This window comes from Vipera berus (genome assembly GCF_964194415.1).
Source record: "Vipera berus genome assembly, chromosome: 7".
Lineage (NCBI taxonomy): Eukaryota > Metazoa > Chordata > Lepidosauria > Squamata > Viperidae > Vipera > Vipera berus.
In genome coordinates this window covers 65,988,883-66,004,964 of record NC_138209.1, presented here as the reverse complement: position 1 = coordinate 66,004,964, position 16,082 = coordinate 65,988,883, and the positions used below count along the sequence as shown (strand labels likewise).

At 37.0% G+C, this 16,082-nt stretch overlaps 1 protein-coding gene across 1 annotated transcript; it reads right to left on the bottom strand.

The window, feature by feature from the left end:
* Positions 1 to 1,668: 1,668 nt before the first annotated feature.
* On the bottom strand, positions 1,669 to 8,432 carry FGA (fibrinogen alpha chain; the record flags this gene model as incomplete). Its single annotated transcript, XM_081332542.1, has 6 exons — positions 1,669 to 2,378; positions 2,765 to 3,617; positions 5,775 to 5,920; positions 6,817 to 7,000; positions 8,043 to 8,171; positions 8,427 to 8,432. 6 exons carry the CDS (start codon positions 8,430 to 8,432, stop codon positions 1,669 to 1,671), a joined length of 2,028 nt encoding a protein of 675 aa, XP_081188668.1.
* Positions 8,433 to 16,082: the final 7,650 nt, after the last annotated feature.

Here is a 16,082-nt window from a genome sequence, read left to right as displayed (position 1 = left end):
ACAACTGCCATGATTCACTTAACAACTGTGGCAAGAAAGGTCATAAAATGTGGCAAAACCCACTTAACAAATGCTTCTTTTATCAATATAAATTTTGGAAAATTGTAATTGGAAGCTGAGGGCTACTTATAACATGGTTGCTAAGTGAATGTGGCTTCCCCATGCTGACTTTGCTTGTCAGAAGGTTACAAAAGGTGTTCCCATAATCTTGGTACACTGAAACCATCATAAGCATGAGTCAGTTGCCAAGCATCTGAATTCTGATCAAGTGACCTTGGGGATGCTGATTTGACCATGGTTGTAAGTGTCAAAAATGGTCATAAGTTACTTTTTTCAGTGCCATTGTTATTCCCAAGGCACAGAGAGATGAATTAGAATTCATATTCTCTGTCTCTATTGCTAAGACGTGTGGGAGGCTATGGCTGATTTGTCCCAAATCCACGCTAAAATGATTGAGATAAGCAGTCATGAACAAACGCAACGGCACAGAATCCCCATCTTAAGAGTATTGCTCTCCAAAAGAATGTTTTGGAGTGGGCAGTATAGTTGGTGAAAAGCTTTTTTCAGGTGAGGACAGTGGAATTGCAGGACAATTCAGGACAGTGGAACTGCAAGGTGGTGACCTTTTTCTGGATTCGTCCAGTCAGCCTTTTTTTAGCTAGCTCAAATAAACCAAGACAGTTAAGGGTCAAGTAAGCATGTGATGATGCAGCAGCGATAAATAGTTATAGCCTCAGAGTTGAAAATGTTCCCATACAATTAGAGCAGATGGTGGATGATTGCCATTAAATGCAGTGTTCAAGTCAGTATGAAGTTGGACAAAAAAGGGCACGCATGTTTCTCAATGGGTCTTTGAGAACTCCAAAAATGTTTTTTTAACAGTGCTAGAACATCCTAGAGGCCGCATGAGCAGCTATTTGAGAATTTAATGGAAGTCATCAAGATAATTTTTCAGGTGTTGAAGATTATTACATTTCCTCATTGAATATCTATGGAAATTCTCAGTCATCCAAGTCATAGTTATCCCAAAGGTGCTTTTTCAAGAGATCATTGGGCTTTCTTGTTTTTTTTCTTTGAAGAGGTTTTGCTTCTTGAATGGCTACAGTTTGATCACTGTACGGGATTATTATAGTTTGAGATAAGGTTGGGGGCAGATTTACTATGTAATTGTCGGTTACCCTGTAATATTGTTTCATCACACTGCTAATAAATGCTCCTGTCCCATATCTCAAAATGTTGCATTAACAATCCTTCCTTTCTAAGATTTTGCTTCTTTATTTTACAAATCAGGATCTTATCCCATTTATAAAATAATAAAAGCACAGTTCTGTTTCTTTCTACTTTTCTCCTGGTTTTCTGTCATATTTAAATATAGGGCTCAATTCTTTGCATTGTCAATATTTTTTTTCCTCTGAAATTGTTTATCTGGTTTCGTTGTATATTCTTCACACAGTTACAAAATATAGAGAGCCTTCCTTTTTATTTTGCAAAATAAGTTAAATACACCAGAAAAAATTTATTAGAGTGAATCTGTTTATTTTATTTAATAGGTATCACTCAGTTGCATTCAGATAGTAAAGAAACAAACACACACACATACACACAAGTATAATAAGTTTGAGGTATATATTGTTTTGGAAGTTGGATTAAATTTTAGGACTCTTATCTCTACTCTGTTTCTACTGGCCGAATTTTCATTCGCACAACTTTGAGAGAATAATCTGTTGGCCTAAAGGGCAACCAAATCACTCCATTTTCAATCTCGTAAGGAACATTGTTCCTTGGATCATACTGACCACCTGAGTAGTAAATACCATTGAGATTAGCAGCTTGACAGTTGTTATACCACCAGCCACCTCCATACACCTCAGCACAATTCTCCTCCCATCGATCACTGTCTCGGTCATAAGTACTAAATTTCATGTTAGTGTGAGCTGTATATTCAGGGCCATCTTCCTCTGATCCTTTGATCAGGGCATCCCCTGCTGTCCCTTTATAATTGGAGACTCTAAGTCTATAACCTTCTGACTCAGAGCCTATGTGTATATTATATTCTGCATAAACTTTATCACCCTCCCAGTCTTCTAGTTCAACCCGAAGGACAGTATCTTTCTGGGTCAGGATATGGAGATTTTCATTGCCCAACCAGAATTCTCCCCTCCCTTTGACATCCAAACTGCCAAAACCTTTCTTGTAGTCTTCCCAGGTCCGGTTAAAATTCAATGACCCATCCAATCTCTGTTGGATCAGAAGCCATCCTCCCAAAGTAGTCTCTTGGTCGCAATAAACTGAAAAAACCTTAGCGGATCCTGCTGGCGCGATTCTGAAAATGCCACTTTGGGCACCAGAAGTGTGTTTTTGGTGGATATCCTCACAGTCTAAAAAAACAAAGTTGATCAAGTTGACAGAAGTTTTCAGTTAAGTTTTATTACAAGCTCAGAGGCATCCAACAGTAATATTGCTGAAGTCAACTGTCTACACTCAATGTTGTGCTACATGAAAAGACATTTTGCACTATTCCCCCACCCGAAAGGAACACTTATGTTTAAATTTATTACCACTGGCATTCTGTATGGAACTGCCTTGCTAACCAATGACTCATGATAAAAAACTCAATGTACCCCACCTTTCTTAAATGGCAACAAACAGACACATGGCTTTTATTAACTAAACAATGTCATGGATTGCAGTATCTGTGTCAGTTTGGTTGCAAACTTCATTTTTTGCTCCCTCCACAATTATTTTCCATGAACTGGATGGATACCTTTCCCGACGTTGCCTTTCCCAAGCTTCTCCTCTGCATTCAAGCTTTGTTCTTCTAAATCAGTATTGTGCTCTGCATTTTCATCATGTTGTAATTCTTCTACAATATGACTTGTTTCAACGATTCTTCTGGACTTGGTCTCTACAATTGTCTTGGTATTGCCTCCATGGGATAAATGGTCTAATCTTGAGAAGTCATCAAATTCTCCCTCCCCTATTTCTGAGAAAATGTCCCCTTCCTGTATTTTTGTTGCGTGGCTGAATCTGGAATCTACATCTGGATGGTGGGGAACAAAGTCATGAGAGCCACTTCCCCCACCTCCACCACTGATAGCTTCTTTAATGAAACCTTGCAAATGAGAACAATCTGAACCATCAGGAGTTTTAAATTCTTCAACTGTCTCTTCTCTTAAGCCATCAGGACCACGAATGACTTTTTTAGTGATGGTTCTGATACATGTATGGCTGGTATGAACATCAGTAGATGGTCTTATTATTGCTTTGTTTGTAGATGGTTTTCCAGCTACCCCTGGTCCAGACACAGCATATTTTGTGTCTGGTAAGGATCCTTTAGAATCTTCCAATACTACCTTAAACACCTTTATACTGTCAAGTACACTTGCTTCCTGATCAGTAAGGGGACCAGATTTATAGTGACTGGGAGCAGTGGCATCCTTCACTTGTGTTATTTTCAGTGATTTGAGGGGAACAGCTTCCTCTTCTGATTCCAATTTAACGGTATTAACTTGTACGAGCTGCTTCTGTATGTTTTCATAACTCTCGGTGTCCAGGTTGTAGTTGAAAATACGAGCACAAGATCCTTTGCAGGCACGTATTTTAATATCAATGTCCACCTAGGCCATGAGGATTTGGAGAAAAAAAATATAGAAATTTGTAAGTAGACTGATTCCTAAATCTCTCAGGGTTGTAACCCTAGTTGCTGCCACATAACATGAAAAATAAGGAACTCTTGTCAAGCCACTGCTGATTGTAACTCCACTACTACTTGAAGTGAGGCCAATTTCTATCATAAATTTATATTTATATTTATATTTTATATTTTATTACATTTATATACCGCCCTTTCCCGAAGGACTCAGGGCGGTTTACAGGGTAATTAAAAAACCAAGATACAAAAGTTAAAAACAAATTTAAAAAAATTATATTTGTCCCTGCATAAATAAAACCCCAGTTAAAATTAAGATTAATCCTCAGCCTGGGCCAGAGAGCTCGAAGAGCCAGGTCTTCAGGTCCCGGCGGAATGAACGGAGGTCGGGGGCAGTCCTCAGCTCCACTGGCAGCTGGTTCCAAAGGGCAGGCGCCCCCACTGAGAAGGCCCTATCCCTGGGTGTCGTCCGCCGGCAATCTCTTACCGGTGGCACCCTGAGAAGACCCTCCCTGTGGGAGCGCACTGGACGAAGGGAACTTGATGCCGGCAGCAGGTGTTCCCTCAGATATCCCGGACCCAAGCCATTTAGGACTTTATAGGTCATCACCAGCCCATTTAGATGAGCTGTCTGCAGCCATTGAATTATATGTGGCCTTTGGCTTCACTTCATATACCCTTGATGTAATTTGAAAAGTTCTCTGCAAACAGATTGCAGATTTTTAATATACTTTCCCTAATAGTTGGTTATAAAGTTTAAAAAGGAGAAGAGACTATAGCCCAGGGGTAGGCACCCTTGGCTCTTTTATGATTTGTGGACTTCAACTCCCAGAATTCCTGAGCCAGCTTGGCTCAGCTTGGAAGCCTCTTCCTTTTCCCTCAGCATGGCTGGCTCAGGAATTCTGGGAGTTGAAGTCCACGAATCATAAAGAGCCAGGGTTACCTACCTCTGTTATAGCCCATCTATGTTCATGCTGATTCAAATTTTTGATCTTACCTACCAATGGATTATTTAACATAGCAAAATAACATAGCAAAATGTTACTGCTGTAAAACAGGAAGGAAGGAGGGAGGGAGCATCAATCGTACTGTGGATACTGGCATCTCGTATTGTCCAACAAGTTCCATCTCTTTTAATGGGGGGGAGGTACTGCCGCCCTCAGAAAGGGTGTCCTCCTGGATTCATGGCTTAACTTGGAAGATCATCTAACGGCTGTGACCAGGGGGGCCTTCGCACAGGTTTGCCTAGTGCACCAGTTGCACCCCTTTTTGGACCGAGATGCCCTATGCACGGTTACCCATGCCCTCATCACTTCTTGCCTGGATTACTGCAATGCTCACTACATGGGGCTTCCCTTGAAGTGCACCCGGAGGCTTCAACTGGTGCAAAATGTGGCCGCATGGGTGCTTATGGGAGTATCTCAATACTCCCATGTTACACCACTCCTGCGTGAGCTGCATTGGCTTCCGGTTACCCTCCGGGTGTGATTCAAGGTGCTGGTAATAACCTTTAAAGCCCTACATGGCTTAGGCCTGGGGTACTTGCGAGACCACCTGCTGCCATTGTCAACCTCCCATCGCCCGGTTCTCTCCCACAGAGTCGGCCTCCTCAGGGTGCCATCGGCCAGGCAATGCTGGCTGGCAACCCCCAGGGGGAGAGCCTTCTCTGTGGGCACGCCGACGCTCTGGAATGAACTGCCTCCGGAGCTGCAGATGGCCCCTAACCTTCCACCGTGACCTGAAGACCTGGTTATTTCAACAAGCGGTTCTGGACTGATTATGGTTTAAATTAGGCTTTTATTGGATTAAATTGTCATGTATTTATCATATTTATTGTTTAATTCTTTTTTAATTTTTGTACTTTATTTTTCTTAATTTTTTATTGTTGTGAGCCACGCTGAGTCCTTAGGGAGAAGGGCGGCATATAAATTTAATAAATCAAATTAAATCAATCAAATCGTACAAACAATTGTTTTCTAATCCCACAATGGTTGCTGAAACTGCCTTATTCATTAAAACATATAACTGATCAAAAGGAGCATAGACAGATATTTGCTCCAGTGTTTTTAAAAAGATAAGCCTTTTTTTAAAAAAAAATAAAAAATAAATAAATAACACAACTCACCTCTAAACGTTTCAACTCTCCAACCTGATTCTGGATCGAATTCTGCAAGGTTTTAATCCTTTCAACTTTATCAGCAACTCTCTGTTTCAGTGTCACCAACCTCTTTCTTAGATCATCAGATATTTGTCCATAGTTCTTATTTAATTCTGAAATAAAAGAGGTTAGTATAGCCACAGCCCGCTATGTAGGGTAGGTGATCTAAAAAATATGCATTAACCAAAACTGCACAGCCTTCCTAGTTTGATGTCTGTAAAATCAGAAGGAATCATCTGTATGATAGTCAGTAGTACTCTGAATGTCTTTATAAGACTGGATAGAGACTTAGAGATAGAATACTATAGCTCCAATTTCTCCTTAATGTACTTTCCTCTCCCTTCTACTTTTACAAAAATTTCTCTATTAGTCAAGGAAAGAGTTCATTCTATTCTCTTGTACCTTTTTTTCTTAGTCTATCATCTAAAAAAAATTGTCCCATTCACTGTGGTCCAATTAATATTGGAATACAACATTATTTCTAAGAAACCTTTATTTCTGTTTAAGGTGCAGCTTATCAAATAATGAGTAGGTAGCTTAGAAATAGAGCATATTAAGCATGCATAATTTGGAATGGGATTTCCTGCCTTTCTCATTAAACCCAGTACCAACCCAGGTATTCCAGAGATGGCAGTGGAAAATAAATATATCGGTCTGAAAGCATGACAAATAATTTTCAAAAGGGAAAGTGAAAAAAATAATGTACTGGAAGATTTTGTTAAGTAATTGGTGAAAACATTTGTTGTGATTTGCAAGAACCTGAAATAGCCCAGAATTGAGATAATAATGCTTTTTACCAATTTATGTCAAATAGCTTTAATCCTGTGGTAAAAGAAGTATGGTGTTTTTTTTAAAAGAAACAGCTAACAGTATTTAAATTCAATTCATTTTATGTGCCTTCCCAGTTTGCTTTCCAGACACATTGAGGTTAGAGAATTCAAAGAATTTCAGATACCTTTACATTTCACAGGCATTTTATAAATCTTCATCTAACTTGGATTAAGCTTACCTTGTTCACTGGGCAGAAATCTTTCCAGATAGTTAAAAATTTCTTGTTTCACATTATTGGATGACTTGTAACTATTTTGGTTATCCAAGATCATCTTCTTAATCTTTTCTATCCTGTTTTGAAAATCATAATTTGTTTCATCTATCAGTCCTTGCATCCTGCAACCTGAGGGACATTTAGTTCCCTAAATAACAAACAAAGTAAAAGGATACATAAAATAATTGACAAATGATTGATAATTTTTCAGATGTTGCAAAGCACAGTATAGGTAGTCGTCATGTTACAAGCACAATTGGAACCAGAATTTTGGTCGCTAAGCAATATGGCTAAATCACTCACGTGAATCCAGCTTTAGACTGACATGTGCACTCAGTCATTGTGGTTTACTATGTGCACACAATCTGTGGTTAAAACCTCTTGTACAGATTTGTATAATTATCTACGCACATTTACTCAAAAGTAAATCTTGAAGTTTTGTGCAACCTTTTGTGACTCCATTATCCTTTCTCTTAATTCATAAATTCATATCTGCGTGGAAATGCACAATTCAATATGACTTTGTTTGTCATGTGATGAGTATTTTTTAAAGTTCTTCAAAAAATCAAAAAATCTACTTTCTGGTTAGTTAGTTATTTTGTATTCTGGAAATGAAAACAGTTATAATATCCATGATGGGACAATCCAGAATAAATAGACTTATTAAATTCCATTTCTTTCTTCACTTGTGTGGCAAAGAATGTACTATACTCCAGTTTTTCTTCTGGAGTAATTAAATTAACTCATTTGCTTCTTTGCTAGTTCTCACAAAACAATTATCAGCCAGTGATCAGGTTAGCTGTGTTGCAACTGACTCTTAGGAAAGTGAGCAGAACTGTGGCCTGAACTGTTCCTGTTCAAGCCATTTCTAAAAAATATTTCTTTAATATTTTGTTTAACTTATAATAATATTTGATTAACTTAGGATAACATATATAATATATATATATATATATATATATATATATATATATATATATATATATATATATATATATATATATATATATATAAAATCAATGAACTGGATATTCAAAGTAGTTTTTGTGTGAAAACTACTGAATCATAAATGTGTTTCTCCACTGTTTTTAGCCTATTACGGTATAGTATTACAATGAGGGAAATAGCTGTTTTGCATGAAAAACACCATGATTAGTCTGCCATTGGCATTTTGTTCTCTGTTGGCTTACCCAATCGTCATCAGCACATATTGGCCAATCCTTATCAGATTTGCAGTCAGACTGAGTTTTATGCTCTACTATTCTGGGACCACGCATTACTTCTCCCATTTCTTGAATGGAAGGGTCATTACTTGCCACCTGTCATGAAATAAGTAAAGAAGGGTAAAAAAGACTCAATTAAGGCTGAAATTAAAGACTGAAAACTTGTGCAGTAATAATTCCTTTGATACATAATTCACAACCCTAGTATTTGCTAAAAAAATAATCAATTACATTTAGACACGTGCTTCAAATTAATGTACTATTTTTTTAATAAATAGAAAGCAGTCGCTTAAAGAAACAAAGCCCATGAAGTCTCAAAGAGACAGCCCATCTCTGGCAATAGGTACCTACTTCCATACTCAATATGGGTTGAGTAATTATTTTCACTACTCGAATCCTAAAAAAAAACACACCACCCTTTTCCTACAAATAGATGACATTACATTAGATTGCTTGATTAGGACCCATGGAAGTACACATTAACATCTAATGCAGATTAATTTAAATCCCACTGATTTCTATAGCATTTCAATGTAGGTCGCTTCTTTGGGTCCAGGCCATAGAGCCTAAGTGGTAAATTAACATGTTACAAAATACATTAAACATTATGAGTTAGATATTGAAATTAGCAATTGCAATACTGATTGCAGTACAAGTATGTCAGCTTAACTTGACTCTTCATTTAATTAGAAGACGTATTTTAATTTCTGTCATGGGACTTTTAAGATGTGAAGAGAATGGATTGATATACAGTACAGAGAATTCTTCCTTAATGTTAACTATTATAGTAAAAATAGAAAAACAGAACATTAAATGAAGAACAGCTTTCTATGTTTTGATGGTGACTACATCAAAATGCATATGAACATCAGAATTGTATAGTTTATTTCAAATACAAAATGATCTCTAACTTCAATTCAAAGAATTTCAAAATACTATTTAAAAATGGCTTATAATACAAACCATGGCATGACAAATTACTCTGCACTGGGACATTTCCTAGAACTATGTTGGTTTTGATGTAAATATAGATCATGTCCTATGAATACAATTATTGGATTATTGATAACAAGTGATTAAATCTAAAATAAAATAAAATAAAAGATTAAAATCAACAATAGTCATCAGAGATTACAAAGTCATCAATGAGTCAGTGAATGCTGACAATGCTATATCTCACGAGACCTGGACTTAAACAGTGTCTATCAAAATGACTGTAATATGCTGCCTACCTGAGTTTTATTGTCACAGCTTTTTTGTTTAGAATATAGCAGAAATCTTTGAAATCAATGGGACTGTAATGCATTTATAATTAAGTATCCTTGTGTGAGCCTGACCTCTGATAATTATGTGAACAAATGTAAGTACATTAAAATATTTGTCTTTAATAATATTATAGATACCATAACACATTCAAACATGTCATCTGGATTTTCTATAAAAATATGAGGGAAATGCATATGAATAATATATACTGTATTTTTAATCAAAAATTTATAAAGCACCCACTGTTTCTAATCAAGCAAGATGATAAACAGACTTTGTGAGCATTTAAAAACACAGACACATTAGGGTATATGCTGCATCCCAACATTCTTCGGGGTATCCCTCAACTGTCCAGAGATTGAATTACTTACTACATACAAGTCATTGAACGTAAGTAGGAGCTAAATGTGGCACTGAGAGTTTTGCCCATGTGCAAGCAAAAGTAAAATACAAATTTTATCAACAAGCTTGCAAGTTGGTCCAAGAATTATGCCACCCTTAAGAGGATATTTGAAGTGGAAAAGCTTGTTCTTGATCATATTACTGTGCATTTGATAGTAAGGGATAAAATATGATGCTCCTCAAATAGGCAAGTGATAAAGGGAGCACAAATCAATACAACCAGTAAAGAAAGAACTACATAAAAATATTCATACCGAGGCGATGCTGAAGGACAGCAGTGCACAAAGAATTCTTAGCTGAAACATCTTCAGAAAGGTATGGATGTGGCACAAAGGAATCCCCTTCACTTAGGCATTTTGAGTTGTATTTCAATCTTTGTTTTGTCAACCCCCCTCCTCTTCCATTAATCATTGGTTTCCTTTTGTTTACAGAGGCATATTGCAACCTCTGAGTTCAGGGACTGAGCAGCTCTTGCACAAGCTCTGCAATTTGTTTTTTGACACTCTAGTTGCTCAATGCTAGCAAGAATGGAAGACAAGCCAGCCATATTCCTGGAACTGAGATTATCTAAAGGTTGAAATGAGTCATTTCAAGGTAAATTCTAGAGAGGAATCCAACATTAAGCACAAAACAAATATAATGACAAACAGATGATGTTTCCTGCATTACAGGAATATATTGCAAAGGATAATATGTTCTCAATCTTTTGTATCTCATTGTAATGTCCAAATCTAAGAGATCTCTAGAATAGAAAAATATTTGTACAAATTTTGGAGAATTTACCTATCCCCAAACCTTTTGTCTGTCTCTCTCTCCCCCCCACCCCGTCTCTCTCTCTCTCTCTCTCTCTCTCTCTCTCTCTCTCTCTCTCTCTCTCTCTCTCTCTCTCTCTCTCTCTCTCTCTCTCTCTCTCTCTCTCTCTCTCTCTCCTTACCCCATCATATGAGACTATGATGAAAGAGGTGAAAAAACACAAGTTTCTAAACAGAACCTTTTTTGAGGGGATCTTTTCAATGCTATCTCAGAATAAAAACAAGGGTCAATTTAACATGAAATTTAAAAAAGTTAGATATCTGGTAAGATGGAGTCAAATCTAACTACACCTGAGCTAGCTAAGTGAATTATTTGCAAGAACCAGAAACATGTTTTTATATTTCCCATGCAGCCCAATTACATTTGGCACATAAATAGGATTGTTTCCATTTCTATTCATGTTGACATACTTTCCTGCCTTTCAAAAGGTGCTTTTCAAAAGGCAATAGGACTTGTTTTTTTTTCTTTGAAAACATTTCGCTTTTCATTCAAGAAGCTTCTTCAGTTCTGAATGAATGGTGGGGAATGGAAGGATTTATAATCATTGAGGTCATCTGAAGGTCAGCATTTTGTACTCTGAAGATCAATAGTTAAGCTGTTTGAGAGTTGTTGAAGCCAAATTGCTGGAATATCTGAAAAGCTCAGGAGGATTTTCTTTAAAAAAAACATTATTGGTTTTTTACCATAACAATCTCCAGTGCCTAGTGTACAGGGTGTTGTCTTGGTTTATATATTTGAAAAAAGCAGTAATAATTAATTAACAGTCAATAATGATTGATTTTAATAATTCCATAATTAGTATATTAATTAATAATATATTTCTTTGATCTTCCCTTCTCCCAATTATATTCTCCTTCTTCAACTTTAAACAAATATAATTCTTAATACTTTCAATGTATAAATGATTAAATATAGACATTTTTTCATATTTGTACAGATAATGATTATATATATATATATATATATATATATATATATATATATATATATATATATATATATATATATAACATTTCTTAATCAGCTTATATTATTCTTATAAAAATCATCTCATTAATTCACCATGCATCCTATGTTTGTGATTTTTGTTTAAGCTTAATTTCCCCTTTATATTCAGTCCATTCTTATCAATCATGATTCTCGCAATGCTAGTCAATTAAACTATCCAAATTTTTCCATTTAAGTACACCATCCCATTATTTTTATATTTCATGCATTATAAAAAATGCTGTACTTCTTATCTATCTTGTAGCATCTGTGTATAACACCCTTTCTGATCAGCTTATAATTCACTTATATTTATAAAAGTTACACCGTCCCAATATTTTTACATTTCATATATTGTAAATCTTACTATACTACTTAAATCTCTTATCCCTCTTGTAATAGGGCCCCTTTATGTTCAAAGTTCTCCATTCTTTTAACCATATTGAAACAAGTGTTTGCTCATGTAATACTCCATCTGTTAGAGCGAGTCAAATCTCTTGAATCTGTCTCTAGCCTTCTTCTCCTCCAAAAGATTAGCCCAGAGCTGAGGTTTTTCTTATTCTATAAAGAAGTTCTTAGATTTAGACAACACTCCAGCTATTTTTCTTTCAGACACTTTTTAATCTTATGGCTGGCCCAGCTTGTTCTTTGTTCCCAGCTGTCTTCCTTAAGATTATTTAAAGGTCAAGGGAACAGATTATTTTTTGTTTCTAGGTGTCCTGCCAATTTGAGTCATTATTGTTAATGTTCTGTGCTCTGATTGTCCACTAGGTATCAGTAGTTGTTTATTTTTCCAGTTTTTTCAGACAAAAAGTTATTATTGTTGTATATTTTTTTATAATTTCATCAAAACCCTTTAGGATATAGTCTAAACAGGCGGCAATCTTTCCCCTCCTGATGAGCTTGCACTGGTCACCGGCTCTTTAGCTCAGCACATGGAGCACGATGTGGCTGGGAACAATGCATCAGTTTCTTGCAATGTGTTCGTTCAGCCATCGTGATTCTTGCCGTAGACTTAAACCTTGATTCTGCTACTGGACTTGGTTGCTGCTTTTTGGACTTTGGACTTGCTTCTTGGACCTTGAACTTGGATTTTGTTTTGATGATTTGTGCTTGGACTGTAGACTTGTCTTTGGACTCTGAACTTGCTCAGTGAGGGGGTTTTATGGACTTGCTCTATGCTTCTGGATGGGAGAATTGGACTTGTTGGATTTTGCACTAATTCCTGTCTGGAGGTGAATCCTGGGAATAATATTTGGTGTTGGCAAAACCTCAATAAAGCTTCAACCCTCGGAGTATGTGCCTATGAGGAGCAGGACAGGACAAAAGGTGAAGGCTCAGTATAGAAAAGAAACCATTGAAAAACTGATGTTATTTTAGCTTTATTTTAGCAGCTCAAGAGCAGGTTTTGCAGGAAAGTCAACATTCAGCATGTAACAAACAACAGCAGATGATGTTGTTTTTGTAATGAAAAGGATTAAACCAGGGGTTCCCAATTTAATGTGCTACAGTAGCACAAACAGTAATGGGAATTGAAATGCCAGATAGTCAGACCATCAGGAGTCATCAGAATAATGCCTACAGCTATCTGGGCATTTTTCAGTGAATCAAGCACAGACAAGTTAGAAATATGATTAGCAAATAATGCATCCAAATAATGAGAAAAATGCTAAAGATAAAACTGAACTGTGGAAACACCATTAAAGTCATCAAAATCTAGGTCATACCTGTGATGTGATACACTGCTGGAATTATTAACTGGACACATGTTAAAGGTTGGCAGTTCAAAACCTAAGTAACATGTGATAAGGTGAGCTTCCATTACTTTCCTTAGCTCCTGCCAGCTTAGCCATTTGAAAGCATGCAAATGCAAGTAGATAAATAGGTACCACTTTGGTGGGAAGGTAACAGTGTTCTGTGTGCCCTGCATATAGTCTTGCTAGCCACATACTGGTAGCCACAGAAGTGTCTTTGGCCAATACTTGAGTACTGTCCCCTACAGTCAGGCATGACTGGTAGGGGAAACCTTTACCTTTTTATATTTCTGAAAGGACTGTTTGAACCCCATGAAGTTAGTCTACCTAGCCTTGTAGTATCAATGCTAATACTGGCAATAGATGTCCAGCTGGTTAGAGTCAGGTATAATCTCTGCTTTGATGACTTCTTCTACTCTAAGCTTTTGTTCATTTCTTTGATGGTAAAGGTTATTCTATATCAGAAACTTGATTTTTAAATGATTACAGACTGCCATTGTTTGGGATTTAATAAACAAGATACTATTATCTGCTGCCATTAATGATAGGCGTAACATACTATTGAAAAATGACTCATTAAAAGCAGGGTTAGGAAGACAGCAGCTTTCTAAATTTGTTCCTTACAGACCCAGCAAAAAATCTAAGAGGAAGCTGAAAACCAATATTTGAGTTAAGATAAATTAGTCCTAGACCTGGTTTTTTTTAAAAGTTATATGATATGTTCCTTTCATTTCATATCAAGGACACTATAGAATAATCATTTAACACATGTTGGGTTTAAAGTGGCCTATTAGTATGCTACTATTAATATTTATAATTTTAGGTAGATTTATGATCTGCTCAAAACAATTTTGACCTGATAAAAACAAATTTAAATCTGTCAGGTCCAGCATGTTTCTCTCCACATTCATCACTTGGATGGTTTCTAAATTGTTTGTAGAATTATTTCTTTTGCCCTACATTTAATCAATTTCATATTCTATTAACATGGAGAAGAGAGAAGGGATGCTGTTCCTCCTCATGACGATGCTCAAATGATGAAGTGTGCTTTGATCACACAAGTAACTTTCTTTCACATTTCTGCTGCAATATTCCATGAAAATATATAATGTATGGAGCATGCGTCTCAATGAATATTTTTACATCTGTCCTCTTTGCCTCTCCACTATAAAAGCCTTTGGACAGTCTACTCTTGTTTTACCACGTAAAACTAACTATACTGCTCTCATGTTCCTTAGCTTAGTTGTTCCTGTGAACAAAGACTTCCAATACTTTTTCCTTTTAGAATTGGTGTCCAGGTCTTTGATTACTGTCTGAATTGAGGCAATCAGAAAATTAGCTTTCAAAATGTATTGTACTTTTCTACCACAAAGCCCATGGTTAGTAGTATTTTTATGTTCACACTCTTTCCTAATGATCTGTAGCTTCAGATGAAGTTGCTTAATGAGCTAATTGTCTATGGAGATTTTCAGCCATAGAAAATGACTGAGGTTATGGTTATCCCAAAGGTGCTTTTTCAAAAGATAAGTGGACTTTGTTTTTCCTTGAAGACAGTGTTCTGTGTGCCTTTGGCATCTAGTCATGCCGGCCACATGACCACAGAGATGTCCTCGGACAAGCGCTGGCTCTTCGGCTTTGAAACAGAGATGAGCACCGGCCCCTAGAGTTGGAAATGACTAGCACGCATGTGCGGGGGAACCTTTACCTTTACCTTTAGTATCATACTGACCGATTTTCAGAACAACAAGGTTAGAATTAAGGGGGAGGCCACCCTGTCTGTTAAGTTTAAAAAGTTTCATGGGCACCTGGATGTCGTTGTGGTAGAGGGCCAACGAACCAGTTTAATAGGGTTAGATTGGTTTGAGGCATTAGGAATCTTAATTACCGACATTAATTGAACGCATGGGGGTAACATCAAATCTGTCTGCGAAGAATTTGCAGACGTGTTTGATTCGAAGCTAGGAAAGTAAACAGGGGCCCCAATTTCATTTAAATTAGACCCAAACGTTATGCCCATCAGGATTAAACCCAGAAGAGTCCCATTCTCATTGAAACATAAAATTGAAGCAGAATTGGACAAATTAATTGAACAAGGAGTATTGCAGCCTGTAGATGGGGGGGAATGGGAGACCCCTATAGTTACCCCACTTAAACCTAATGGGGAAATCTGTATCTGCACAAATTATAAGTGCACCCTAAATAAGGCTTTAAATAAGCATGCTTACCCGGTCCCAATGGTCGGCCATGTTCTCGCTTCCCTTCAGGGTGGCACCATTTTCGCAAAGCTACACTTGGCACAGGTATACCAGCATCTGCCTGTTAGCGTGGCTACAGCAGCAGCTCAAACTATCGGTGTGTGCCCATACTTTGATGATGTTCTCATCGCAGGTGAAACAGAAGAAATTTTAGCTAATAGACTCAGGGCTGTACTGAGTAGGCTTCGTTCCACAGGTCTCAAATTAAAAAGAGATAAATGCAGCATTGGGGTTGATTCTACAGAATTTCTGGGATTCCAAAGAGATGCAAATGGAATCCACCCCGCAGAATCAAAGATTAGGGCAATTAAAATGGCCCCCAGTCCCAAGAATAAAGCTGAACTACAAACATTTTTAGGCTTATTAAACTTTTACCATACTTTCCTACCACACAAAGCTGCTATAGCTGAGCCACTACATAAGCTTCTTGATAAAAAAGCTGTTTGGAAGTGGACTAGCCTGCATGAGAGAAGTTTCCAGGACCTTAAGGGTCTGCTGTCTGACAAATCTACTGTCACCCACTACATTGA